Source organism: Lepidothrix coronata, unplaced genomic scaffold, assembly GCF_001604755.1.
Source record: "Lepidothrix coronata isolate B3197 unplaced genomic scaffold, Lepidothrix_coronata-1.0 Scaffold118, whole genome shotgun sequence".
NCBI lineage: Eukaryota > Metazoa > Chordata > Aves > Passeriformes > Pipridae > Lepidothrix > Lepidothrix coronata.
Window position 1 is genome coordinate 132,532 of NW_016690298.1, and position 14,129 is coordinate 146,660.

Below are 14,129 nucleotides of genomic sequence, written 5' to 3' on the forward strand. Positions count from 1 at the left end.
CTGTATATCTGATTTGCCACAGAGCAAAATATCGAAGATAACAAAAAAAATCTATGCCTATGCATTTTTATTGAATACAAAGTAAGGTATCTAATGCAAGGATTATTTCACCTGAGAAGAAATTGGTTAAAGGAAAGAGGCAAAATAAAATTGCTTTGAGTTTCTCTGTGTGCATATTGTCTAATGAACATAATAAGTCTTTTTATATTAACTGTGGGATTTTGGAGTCTAAATGTGTACGCATGGCTGAGAAAACACGATCAGCTCTTGTGAGAAGTGTACAAGGTGCAAAGGCACACCCTGTCCTAACCTGTGAAATCATGTCAGCACTGAGTACACATTATGCCCTAGAATTTCTGCAAGCATATATCTTTGTTCCAGGTGTTACACACAGTCAAGTTTTTTTTCCGACTAGACTGATAGTACTTTGTTAGCGGTTGTCTGTTCCTTCTGAGTTGTTCATAATCTTTTAGTAAATGACAAAGTTTAATTTTCCTAACCTTCACTTCTGGCCACTCCAGGTTACAACAAAGCCAAGCCAGGCTCACTAACCCTCCTGTTTTAGGCAGCCTTAAATCAGCAGGATGCACAGAGAGGCAATGGGACCTGGCAAGAGAGCTTCTGGTGGCAGTCACTGGAGGTCAAGGCTGGCTGGTGAGGCAGCGTGGGCATGCAGCTATGGAGGGAACACACTGACTGAGGGTCTTGTGCTTCTTGAAAGCATCAGTTTTCCCAGAGCTAACAAAGTTTCCTCAATGCTTCATTGTCAGAATCTATGTTCACTCCCACTTTGTTTTTAAAGTGGAACCTGCATATTCCCTATTACTGTGATTTACAAAGCTTTGTTCTGATAAATTAAAGATGATCTGTGCTTAAGGAGTTGGTTAGCATAGGGTAGAAGACACATCTGGCCAAAGAAATCAGGAATGGTTTTGCCTACAAACTTGTTTGAATATAATTAACAAACAGAGAAAACAGTCTCTCAGATGCATTTAAGCCAGGAAAAATTTCTGGTAAACAATTATATGATGGCTTTATTGGTTTGTTTAAAAAGGATAATATTTTTTGATCACAGTATGGGTAATTTCTGGTATTGAGTACAATGAATCATAGGTTTGTTTAGTAAACAAGTCTACAGTGTAATATTAATAGCTTTTCCTGGGACCACATTAGCCATTCTCTCATAGCAAATCTTTGCAAAAACAGTTTCCTTTTATTGATTTCACTAACAGTACTAACAAGAAGGGCAAAAAAATGACTATGGTACATCAAAAGACGAATGACACAGCTAAGGATCTCAAAGGGAAAGGATCAAAGATAGGCTTTGAGAAACTACCAGTGACAGGCCAGAGGCAGCTCTAGCCCCATTAACCAGTTTTGTTTTATTGCAAATCTTTCAATATCGGATTTTTTCCCTTAATGCCACATCAATTACGTGAAAGTCTGTCTGCTATTGAATTTGATATTACTGCCAATCAACAGCCCATTCGATAGAGATTTATAGTAACAGTAAAATTCCTACCAAAAACTGGCAGTTTACAATCAGAAATTTCATTTAACCTGAAACTGGCCAGCGCAGACTGTCCTGTAAGGCCGCCTTACCCAGTGTGAGCTGACAGGGAGTGAAACTGCAGAGCCTGATGGCCACAGCAATTACCTGGGAGCCTGGAAGAATGGAGTGGTGTAACAAACACAGGTGGGACTGCCAAAGGAGAAAGGCTGTCACTGCTCATGTCTGGGATGCAGAGAAGGTGGAAGCAGTGCCTGTAGTGACTATAACCAGATGTAACTGGACTGGCAGAGTTGATAAATGAGAGTAGTTCTGTCTCTGGGGTAAACAGAAAAGTTGAGTAAAAGGGAAGATGAATGCAAACCTGGGAGTTGATTCAAGATGCCATTTTTCAGAGCCAAACAGGATGTAGGACAGTCCCTCCAAGAAAAGATGGCAGTATTGCTTGCTGGGCACTGCTAATGCAAGGAATTTTTGTCCTGCTTTTTCTTCCTAGGTATTCTCTGGTTTGGTATTTCCATTCTGGCTGGGAAAAAAATGAGACCTGTCCTCAGACTTCAGATTATGAACAGAAATTACTGTGTGAGGAGTGCTGAGCACGACACATTGGATCTGTGTGTGTGCCTTGGAAAGGCAATGGGTTTGTGAGCAAACTGTATTAGTGTGAATTTAATAAGGGTTTTTATTCATGGATGCAGGTAATGAACATTCACTGAGTTCATATGTCTGTATGGATCTCACACAGAAAGTGAAGTTAATGTCTAAGAAAAGATAGGGGAAGGAACTGAACATCTGTTTAGAGTACCTAAATAGCAAAGGCAGATCAACTCAGACAAGTACATATATATTTATATTTATATTTATATTTATATTTATATTTATATTTATACATATGGGTCCAAGAATACACAAAAAGAAAGAGAACAGATCATCAACAGAGAAATGAAGAGAAAAATATTTACAAAAAGTGAGTTCCAGACAGAAAATAAAATAAAGGAGCCAAATCACTACAGCAAATGCCTTGAAGGAACATACATAAAGCTTCAAACAAACAAAAACCCCCAACCAACCAAATAAAATTGGAAAGATATACCATTTAATGTGCAAGGCAATATAAACTGCCATCAAGTTTAATTCAGAAAATGTTGTCAACCGTGTTGATTTTACAGGCCACTATGCCAGCCATTACTATTGTAATTAAGTAGGTATAGCTTAGCTATAAATAGCTAGGTCAGTATAACTACAGCTGCACTAGAAAGAATTTACCAGTTATGTCAGAAGAACACAGACTCAGAACAGTAAAAAACTGTTTAGTCAAAGAAGCAGATCTGAATATCAAAGGGAAAAAAAGGCAAGGAAAACCACACAGAATGAATAAGTTGCTAATTTGCACTTAGCAAAATATTTACAAAAATACTGCTATTAAGTTAATTATTAGCAATCTGTAATCAGAACGTGCTTATTTTCATCTTGCTGAAATCAGCAGAAAAAAACACCTGAAGTGAGGCTTCTTTCCACAGCCCAAAGAGCCTCATTTCTGTTTACTGGCCCAATATTTTTAAATGCTGTACCATGTACTGTGCACAATTTTTCAGTGTGACCCAGCAGCAGGTTCTGGAGTAAGAGAGTCTTTTTCTGGAGGTCAGTACTCAAAGCAGTAGCCAAACACTCCTGAAGAGATGTAGACAGTTATGAGTGGCCAGATTTTCATAAATGGCTCATTAACAACCTTCTTTCTCAGAACCTGAAAATCTCGGAAAGCTGCAGCTTTCCTGAGAAGAGATACATCACAGTTCCATGAGAGTCACAACTCTTCTGTCTTGCAAAGTCAGACCAGTTTGTTCAGCATTTTCCTACTGCTTGTTCTCTGCCAGACATTTTTATCATCTGTTAAATGGGAAGAAACTTCACTTATGTGCTTCTTTCTAAGTGTTCGGCTTCATTTGCATCTCAATTCCTTCTTCTACTGAACTATCAGAGAAATTTCCCCAAGCACAAAGGCTTCTGTTTTCCATCATGATTGAGGTGGACATGGGGGAACAGAGTCGTGGTTCAGTTATGCTCCAACACTGCATTTATTTTTATACATTTATGTACATATTTATAGAAGTATTTCTCTCCTAAGCATAAAGAACACCGCAAAAACATGCTTTTGCAGATTAAAAACGAACTTTCCTGCTGATTCCAGTAAAGTTACTCTATTTTTAACCCAGAGGTTCTGCTTTCCCTAAAACTGAAACTCAACCCAAGGAGGGCAGCTCCTGCAAATACTCCACTGAAGACAGAGATGAACAAAATGGAAAATTGCCATTATTTTTGCCCATGCCAAAACGTAAAATGACTTCCAGTTCACAAGCTGACGTGCTAAAAACACAAGTCTCCGAATGGGATCTAGGGCAGTAGGGATGCTCAAGGGCAGAGCCTCGAACCTGGGAACACGGACTGTGCTGACAGAGGCCTCCCACCTCCAGTGTCTCTATGTGTTTTCTGCTTCTTTTTAAGATAAAAGTACCTGCAGTGTAGGCAAGTAAAGTGTTTTCAGATGGGAATAAGGTTAATACAGAGCGGTTTGTCCGCTTGAACCCACAGCTCTGACGTGGGCAGACGGCCCGAGCTGCATGAGCGGCATTTCCCGACCCGGCCGAGCGGTCTCCGGCGCCGTCCCCCTCCCGGGGACGCGGGAATCCTGAGAGCGCGGCTCCAGCGCGACTGCCGCGACCTCCCCCCGCACCCCTCCCGCAGCATCACGGGGGGAGCCCGCGGGCCGCCCCCGGGGCCGCCCCTCCTTCGCCGCCGGGGTGGGATCGCTGCTCTGCCCTCCCCAGGGCAGGGCCGCCGGGTCCGGTGCGGAACGGCGGCGAGCGGGCGCGGTGCCGGGGCGATGCCGGCGGTGCGGCTGCGGCTCCCGGGCTGTTGCCTCCTGCTGCTGCTGCTGCTGGGCGGCCGCGGCCCCGCTCGGGGCACCGCCGCCCTCGGCCGGGACGGGGTGCCTTCCCTGCGGAGTGAGTGACGCCTCGGGGTCGGCCCGGGGGTGGGGGGCGGCGTGCGGGGGGCAGCGGCGACGGCCCCGCTCCGCGCCGGGCGGAGCCCTTCCCCCCTTCGCCCCGGGCCGTCCCGCAGTCCCGTCCCGCCGTGCGCGGCGCGGGGGAAGCGCGCGGGTTTCCCGTCCCGAGCTCTGCAGAGCCCCGGCGACTCCTGGCGCTGCAGGATTCCAGGACGTGCGTTTGCTGCGGGTCAGCCCCGTCCGCACAGCGGTGAGGGGATCTGGGGGCACGAGGGGCCGGGAGCGGGCACTGAGCCCTGAGGACCTGCCCCGCGCCACGTGCGTCCTCCTTGCTCATTATTCCGCTGCCCATTGCGGTCCTCCATACCCGGAGGAAATATGGATATGTTTTTTTCTCATTTCCAGTAAATTCCAGTTACATTCTCTGTTACCACATAAGCAATTCTCACTGTTTTTTTGGGTGGAGGAAAGGAAGTGGAAGGTAAGGAGGAAGGAAATGAAGATATCTTGTCTTCCTAGTTTTGTTGCAGCCGTTTATTCCCGATTAGCTCTGTTGAACCCAAGTAAACAGGAACTTGGAGGTACTGGTCAGCTATCAGGTCTTCATCTGGGGCTGCATATCAGCTTCAGGCTTGCTTCTGGAAGTCTGTTTCTTGTCACCTTGTCCTTCTGTGGAGGGGCAGGATATAGGAGAAGCAGCAGTTTTCCAAAGGCTTCCCTCCACCCTGTCAATTTCTAAAGCATAGACTATTTCCCACATCCTCCTTCGGGAAGCCCAGCCATGATATGATAGACTATCTCCTTTACTCTTTGGATCTTCTGGGGCTTGCAAGTTCACAGAGCCCCAGTTGCAGGTCTTCATCTGCAGGACTTTGGGCACAGAATTCTCCCTGACACCAGGAGCTTTGTAACAAAACCCGTCTTTGTGAGCAGCTGTAAAATGGGTAATGTAGCTTTGCAAGCTGAAAGGAGGGAGGCTGGAGGCATTCCCAAGGCTTGAAGTTGCTCCAGTTGTCTCATTGCCCCACTTGAAGACAGGGCTGAGCTGGGGCCTGTGAAGTTGTCACTGAATTTGCCATCTCTCATGTCTTACTTCTGCCATGAGCTGGCCATTACCTGGTAGTCCTCAGGCCAGCACAGCTCTCTTGTCAATTGCATTTTGTAGTTGGCAAATGGAAGCTGCATTTGGAAGAGGGTTGTGTGGCTCAAGAATTATGGGCTGGCTGTTCTTGGCCTAACGTGCTGCAGAATGAAAAAAAAAAAGGACGTTATTCACAGAGATCATCCAGCTGGGTTATTTGTGTAGGCTGCGCAAGAACCTTATCTTTTCTCAGCAGTCATTTCAACTTTTAAGATAAAGGGTTTCAAAGGCTGAGAATCCTTCACTTCTGGGTTGTGGTGTTGCTCCCCCCACCCCAGGAAGGTGCTGTATGGGACCTACCGTGTGCTGTGGAGGTAGATTGCGAGTTTGATGAAGTCCATCCAAGTGTGAATCCCAGTATCATGGTGAATTAACCTCATTAATCAGTGTTTACTGGTGGTAACATCCCAGTTTTTAGTTATTCCAGTTTGTTATTAACAGTGTATTTTCTTGGTCAACCTGGATAAGACTGCCGTGGGAAAGGCAGACCATAGTGTGAGAGGCAGAAAGCCTTTCTGGCCATGTAGATAGAGACTATATGTGTTGCCCTTGGAAGATTGGGTTGGATAAGAAGGATGAAACCAGCACAAACTACAAAACTTCACAGAAAACTCTGTGAAAGCAAAGGGCCAAACTGGGTATCTGTCACAGTGTCTAATGGTTTTTCAGTGGGCTCAGGCACATGAGAGCTATAGAGATACAGTGGATTAAAGGAACCTTGCTCTCCCCCAGATGGTTAAGGACTTAACGTAGGAGAACTGCCAGGTGCTTGGGAGATGCAATTATATACATTAGGCTAGTTCTCACCTGCTGCCTGTCAGAAGGGCTTGCTCCTGCTCCTACACAGGCTCCCAATCCCTATAGCCACAGGGTAAACAGCCCCTTTTACTAGTGATACAATCTGCAGTGCCACCTCTCTGTAAGTCAGGCTGCGTGATGTGCTCGATGCAGAATCTGCAGAAAACCTCTCCGTAATCTCTCTCTTCTGCTTTTTGTGTACACATTGTATTGTTAAGCTGATCTCTTTTATGTCTGTTACACTGTGACACTGCTGCTTGAAAAATCTTCCTGTTTTAGGGCTGAAGCTAAGTTGTATGTACTAAACTAGGACACAGCATCTGGGTAGACCTCTGCATCTCATGCTTTATTTGTGGGCTACATCAATTTGAGAAGACTTTTTTTATTATTATACTCAGTGCTTCAGTATGTTAGGTGTTATGAATCGCAGCAGTTTGAAAGTACACATGGCAGAAGTTATCGCTGTAAAATTTCAAGGCAAAATGGAAGAAGTGCTGCTCGGGTTTCCACTGCATAATCTCCTGAGGCATAAAATAAGTATCTTGCATATAATGTAAGAGGAACTCTCTGGGTTAATTACCATTGGATTTCAGAGTGAATCAGGCTTATATTTTACTGATTTCCAGTTCCTCAGCTGCTCTCATTTTTTTTCAGTCTCTATGCTCAGTTTAACTTTTGTTCCTAAATCATTAAATAGCTGACTTTTTTCACATACTTATAGTGTGATGTCACATGGTTCAGTGAATTTCTGCATGATTCCAAGAAATCTAGGATATCAGGCTAACTGCACAACATCTGCTCTTGCGGAGGGTAGGCATGTGTAGTTGAACAATATGCATCGTATAGGGAAGGCATACTTTAACCCTTGGCCACCAATTCTCATGGTATAGATAAATCTTACCCTTTCTGTATCCTATTTAAAATGCAACTTATTTTCTTTCTGTCTCAATAGTTGCAGAGAGTGAAGAATGAATACAGTAGAGAATACGGTCATGTCAGCCTTAAACTTGTTAGCTTTTATTTTAATTGCACTCTCCAATCTACCCGAGGAAATTATTTTACAATATACAGCATGACTTCGTGTAACATTTAAAACTTTACTCCATTACTGGGATTTCTTGGTGACCAGTGGGTTTTTTCCTTTAAACATGACTGATGTTTTTAGGCATCCCATTTTTTTTTTTGGCTATCCAACTTGAGAAATATTGCTTAGCCTTATTTTTACAAGCTTGCAAGTATTCCACATGTTAAAAACTCAGCTGGAAGTAAATTTAGACCAATACTCTTATTTTTTGAAGTGACAGTTATTCTGATGGATATTTTCAGTTTTCTTCCTAAATAGCTCCAATTAAAACATTTGTCTTTTGATACTGTTTGTTCAATTGCAGTATTGTACAGTCTGAAAATTTGAGTTTTTTTCTCCCCTACAGATAAAGGGATATTTATTATCCAAAGTGAAGATTCCAACTTGTGCATTAAAGCAGAGAAAGTTGGCCTTGTTCTGGAAGACTGCAGTCAGACCTCAGAAGACATGTTATGGAAATGGGTATCCAATCGTCGTCTTTTCAACATAGGTAGAAGTACCTGTCTTGGACTGAACATCAGTAGACCAGAACAGCCATTAAGTATGCTTGAATGTGATTCAACTCAATACTCATTATGGTGGAACTGTGATGGAAAAGCATTAGTTGGTGTATCAGAGTACAAATTAGCTGTTGAAAACAGCAAATATATTGTGGCCAAAAAAAAATCTACTTGTCAGTGGAAACAGTATATGTCCTATGATGAAGACGTTTGCGAACACCCATTTCAAGGTAAAAATAAATTTTTGTCATCAAAATGTAGATAGGAAAAATTTCAGAAATTCTTTTGAAGGGAGTTGAGGTGCTTATGAAAAGTTTCAGAAATTCTTTTGAAGGGAGTTGAGGTGCTTATGATCCTTTCCACTCTCTATTGCGGTTTTAGACTCAAAGTTTGTCTTTTTTTTTTTTTATATGCAGTGGTTGAGGTGAACATACCACACTAGTGATTTTTTTTTCATTAAATGGGCCTCAAAAAACACCAGTATCCTTGCAAAGCAGGAAATACTCATTTCAAATCCTCTGTAAAATAAAAAAGGGAACTAAGGGTTTGCTGTTGCCTGTCCTGCAGCTTTCATTATCAGATAAACCCAAAGAGAGATAAGAAAGGATTTGGAATTCCCATCACTGAAAATCCATCTGTAATTGCAGTGTGCATGGACTGATGCTTGTGGCGTTCAGTACCTGGCCTCTGAACATGCTAAACTGTGAAACACGGGTCAGAATTTAGTGAAGATGTAGGAATGTAGCTCAAGATCCAAGTTTACAGACCTGAACAGTTTTCCAGGTATAAGGGCTAAGACAAACCCACTGACTACAAACAGCAACAGCCCATACCTTGATCCCTTCCTCAGCATTTCTGTAGAAGGAAGGACCTAATATTTGCACAGTGTGTCTTAGGCTGGAGCTGTTCATTTTCCCCATTTGAACTGGGTGTTTGGGTTGGAGATCTGGTCTCAGTGGTTTCCTCTGTAGGTATAGCTGTGCTCGGCCTCTCGGCCTCTGTTCTCACCAAAGCCCTCTTGGGACCTGTGATAACTGGGAAAGCACTGCAAGATCCAATCTCTTCTTTAAAACCTAGTGTAGTTTATACTTCAGACCCGACACTTGCTGTGTACACATAGCGAGATGAAAGTAGACCTGGTCTAGCCGTAATACTGCTACATCTGTGAGAAGAGGATTGCCCTTTGGCAGGCACTTCTAGCCTGGTTTAAGGACCAAAGTATTTAATTGCATGGCAAAATCTCTTTCACCTCCAGGTTCCATTTTCCCCCTTCCACCATAGCTCATGTATATGCAAATGCAAGCGTGTTAATCCATCAGGTTGGGGGAGGGAGGATAGTTACCTTCAAAGAAAAAAAAAATGTATAACTATGGTAGGAAATCTGTGGCTATTGAATTTGGTTTCTTGCCAGGACTGAGGTAATCCCTTGTAGCTCTATAGCTAGCAGCATGGTAGCAGGCAGACAGAGGAGCAATCCTGATTTCTTTTGACCAGTTCTTTGTATCATCTGTTCATATTGGAAGGCTCTAAAGGGGATTTACAATGCGTAAACTGCTCTTTTATATGTGCACAGCCAGCCATTAACTTTAGAAACCTCTATGAACCCGACAGTATGTAATGATTTTGCAGTTGAAGGACTTTGATCTTAAAGCTAGCAACTTGGGATCTTTGACAAACAATTTCATTCAAAGTGTGATTGTGGTTATTTGACCTATTTTAAAAGGTCCTAGGTTAAGGAGACACTCACTGAGGTAAACCTTTTACAGCTTTCAGTTGCACTGGATTCTCTCAATATTTTGATCCTCAAAGTACAAGAGGAAAATATTTAAATATTTTGGAAGGCATTGATTGTGACAACAGACGTATGTAATGTCAAATCTTTAGCTATGTTATTATTCTCTGTGGGATAAAAGCTTATTTTTAAAGTGTATTTAGTATTCCTTTGTCTTTTAAATTTCCTTTCCCATAGAACGACAAAGAGAATGGAAAACACATTAGAAATCCACTTTATAAAGAGTGGGAGGAGCAGGGGAAATAATGTTACATTACTTGTCTGTCATAGGCTAACAAATAAGTAAAGTTTACATCTGAGAATGGACTGATTTAGCTAACTGTTGTTTTATGTAGTGGTTTGAAACATAAGCACAGGCTTTATGTGTTAACTGATCAAGTTTGGAGGTTTTGGGTTTGTTTGTTTGGGGTTTTTTTCCATCATAGTTAGTTACGAGAATGTGCCTTGTGGTGACAAATTTCATAAACTGTTATTTCCAGAATCTCTTTACTGAAATTATGTTGCTCACACTTGGAATGCTGTGTTATCAATTATAAATTAAAATTAGAAAATAACTTTAGGCACTTTATTTTTATCATTGCTGGTAAACGCATATGGGAATGAAGAAATTTTTGTGGTCTGCATTTTTTTAATCTCTGCATTTTGTTTTTCCAGAAACATACACCTTGCTGGGAAATTCTTTTGGTTTCCCATGTGTTTTTCCCTTTAAATATAACAACAAGTGGTATTATGAGTGTACTAGGGATGGAAAGGAATCTGACTGGTGTGCCACAACAACTCACTATGAACAAGATGAAAAATGGGGGTTTTGTCCAAATGCTGGTAAGATGTTCCTTGTCTTCTCTCTCCTTCTTCCCCCCAAGAGGTTGTTGTTCATTAGTAATACTAGGATGCACGCTGTTTTTGGATTACTTCTCTTCTGCTAGAGAGGAATGTCTTTTTAAAAAACAAAAAAGCAGGCTTTAGCAAATTTTATCATAATTCATCATGCTTAACCTTTGGAGACTCAAGTCCTCATCCCAAAAGCAAAACTACAGGGAGTGAGCAGAAGGATATTACTCTGTGCAACCCATTGACCTTACCCTGCAGCTAAACATCTCTGTACTCTGTCCTAGTGATATATAGGCAGCTTTTCTGAAACACATAAAGTAAGGGTTGTCTTGCAAAGTCACGTTCTGCTTTTGACTGCATTACATCTTGCACATTCCTTTTCTTCTATGCGCTGCTTGGACGCATCTTGGGCCTAAAACACTAAGAAACAATAGCTTTAAAAATACTTGCTGTTGAATAGATTTTGGATGTATAATCTTTGTGAATAATTCAGCTTCTTGAATAAATAAGCAAAATAGTATCTTGTAGCAGCAGAAGGGAAAAGCCTTCCCTGCTCAAGCTATGTTTCTTAAGCATCTTAAAAACAGCTATAAATGTGTCTTTGTAATGGGTTTTTTTGGGCAATTGTTAAAATAGATGGTATTTTCGGCCTTGCTTATATTTTGTAATTATAGTAAGTTTATTCTCTTGAGTACAAGATTCAAGGAGATCCAGTGACTGTTGCTCCACAAGTTGGGTGAGGTGTTCATAGTTTGAATATTTCAACATTCGGCTTTAGAAACAAATGGTTATCTGGAATAAATTAAAACACACTCTTTTGGCTTTATGAGAGCTGTAAAAATCACCACCAGCTGCAGATCAGTTCCTGAGTATTTTATCAACCATATGAAATGTGGAGCAACATTTTATTTCATTAGTACCCGTTTTCCGTATGTTCTTTAACAAAGGAACAGGAAAGGTGATTGTAATCGTGCTTCCATTGGGATATTGCTGTCATTAATTAATTTAATTGTTCAAGGTGTTATGTTTCTGATTAGTTTGGAGTCTTGGAATGTTGGTGACGAGTCTGTTTTTGGGTAGAGAGTGGCTGTGACATTTTTTGGAAGAAGAACCCCAACACAGACATTTGCTACCAGTTCAACCTTGTGTCTGTGCTGAGCTGGCGTGAGGCACGGGCCGCCTGTCAGCTGCAAGGAGGAGACCTGCTGAGTGTCACTGACCCCGAAGAGCAGAACTACATAAGTAACTTAAGCAGTAAGTAGGCATTTCTCTGGGTACCTTGTAGGAAACCTGTAGTTGGTTTCCTCTTTACCCGTGCAAAGGGGTACATTTTGGAGCTTAATACTCTGTGTGATGTCTCTCCCACTGCTGCTTGTGGGGCTTTATCATGTAACACACCTCAGCAGCTGTTTGAAAAAGCAAGGATGAAAGTAAGTTCCCATCATAATAAACTGAAGTACAGAAGTGGTAATATGTGTTACACAGGGCTGTAATTTTCTTAATTATCCCTCCCCACAAGGACTCCCATTCATTCTGCAGCTGTGGTTAGGGAGTGTGTTTGTTTTGGAGAATTACACAGGTATCTACCTTCTCTGCAATGTAACCTGGTGTCCCTTTCTTCTGTTAAGTTTCCTTTGTAAGCTGAATTTCACCAAATGTGAATGACAAGAACATTTATGGAGCGAGCATCTCAGAAAAAATGTGCAGAGCCTTCTGGCAGCATGGCTTTTTGTGGGTATTTTAGGGTATGTGGAGAAGATTAAGCTGAGGAATGGGTGGTAGAGCTCTAATGCAAAAGGTTGCCTTGGGTTTCTTGCCCATTCCTTCCCATTATTGCTGGTTTTCAATAGCAGGATGTAAGCTAACAGGAAGTTTTAAAAATTATTTAATTAGCTTTTTGATATGCATACAAGACGGTAAAGGGACTGAAAGTTGTTTGGTTTATGGAAAGCTGAAACAGGCTAACTGTTATGTAGCTGGTTGTTCTAGACTTAACTTCTAAGGTCAGCAACAACTTCTGCAGGAAAGGTTTGCAGGATGAGTGGCCTTTGAAGGATTTCAGACTTCTGAGTTTATTCCTTTTCATCTTTGTGTTGATTAACAAAGTAACAAGTTAGGAGAGCAAATGTGTCTGTAGATATTTTAAAATATGGGGAAAGCATGGAGTAATACTTTGTTTATTTTTTCTTTTTCAGGGCAGTTAAATGCCACAGACGTGATGCTGTGGATGGGCTTGAATCGCCTGGATGATGATGCTGGCTGGCAGTGGTCGGATGGAGCACCACTGGTGTTTGTGAACTGGAGAGCAAGTACTTGGTGTTCCTCTTGCATATGTTATAGCACCATACACTGCTGTTTCTACAGCTATATTCGAAAATTGAATTAAGTGAATTTTTTTGTTTTTGTTGAAATATTAGTTCATATTCACTAACTGAAAGCCTTTCTAGGGATGTAACATAATTGAGGTTAGGTCTGTTCACAGCATTAATGGTCTAGCCCTTTTGTCATATACTTGTAAAGGTATTTTTAAGATTCCAGTTGCATATTTAGAAAATGTAGCTGGTTTCATGGAGGAAAGGAGTTTTGATTTGTTTATGTTAGCATGCTATAATTAACATTAGCACATTAACATGAGCTTTGTGACTTGGTTTGCTACATTTTAAGGTCTGTCTATCAGCAGACATAACATAGACACTAGAGCTTGTTTCAGCCTCTCATCTGATAAGTCCAGCCAAAGAGGCATTGCCACACATGTAACTCATGGTCAGTGTTCGACTTTCCATAGTATTGGTGTAATATTACTAGAAGTTTGGGTGTGCAGGGATGTTTGTACCTTCATTCAATAAGATGCAGAGAACCCTACAACACCATTTTACAAGTAAGAACTGATTTTTTATAATTTTGTGCTTCTCAAAAATGTGTTTGCAGATGTCTCTGATAACCGTTTTAGAGAAAATCATTGTGCAGTGATTAATCCAAAATCTAAGTATGGCTGGCACACTTATTTATGTGAATCTGGATTGCCTTTTGTATGCAAAAAATATTTAAATAAGATGGAGCATGAAACATTGGGTAAGTCTCTTAATGTTACTGTATCTTATTTGTGGGTGTGCAGGGAGAACAAGTGAAGCCACTTGAATATAAAGTCAGCAGAACAGAGTCTTAGCTGCACTAAATATGTCAGTTTGATAGTTTAAGTTGAATACAGTTTATTTTAACTGATGTATTAACACTTTCTTCTGTTTAAATTCAGTTGTGGAAAACATGTTGAGAGTCTTAAAACTAACAAATAATTTTAATATAAATAGCACTTAATGGATTCCTTCCGTGATCAAAATGCTCATTCTGTTTATATTACAATAAGAGCCATGGATTTGCACTGAAAAATAGGTTTTCATTGTGGATGGAATTAATCAGTGGCACACAGAAAAGAAAGTTATATAAATGCAGCTCAAAATTTGCAGTTATT

At 41.3% G+C, this 14,129-nt stretch overlaps 1 protein-coding gene across 1 annotated transcript in view; it reads left to right on the plus strand.

The window, feature by feature from the left end:
- The first annotated feature begins 7,883 nt into the window (after positions 1-7,883).
- Positions 7,884-14,129, plus strand: part of PLA2R1 (phospholipase A2 receptor 1) — a 36,957-nt gene continuing 30,711 nt past the window's right edge. Inside the window, exons 1-5 of the mRNA XM_017825397.1 lie at positions 7,884-8,267; positions 10,484-10,651; positions 11,741-11,914; positions 12,856-12,969; positions 13,589-13,732. Of these exons, the coding sequence (XP_017680886.1) occupies positions 7,985-8,267; positions 10,484-10,651; positions 11,741-11,914; positions 12,856-12,969; positions 13,589-13,732 (883 nt within the window). The 5' untranslated portion in view covers positions 7,884-7,984. The remainder of the gene's footprint in view (positions 8,268-10,483; positions 10,652-11,740; positions 11,915-12,855; positions 12,970-13,588; positions 13,733-14,129) is intronic.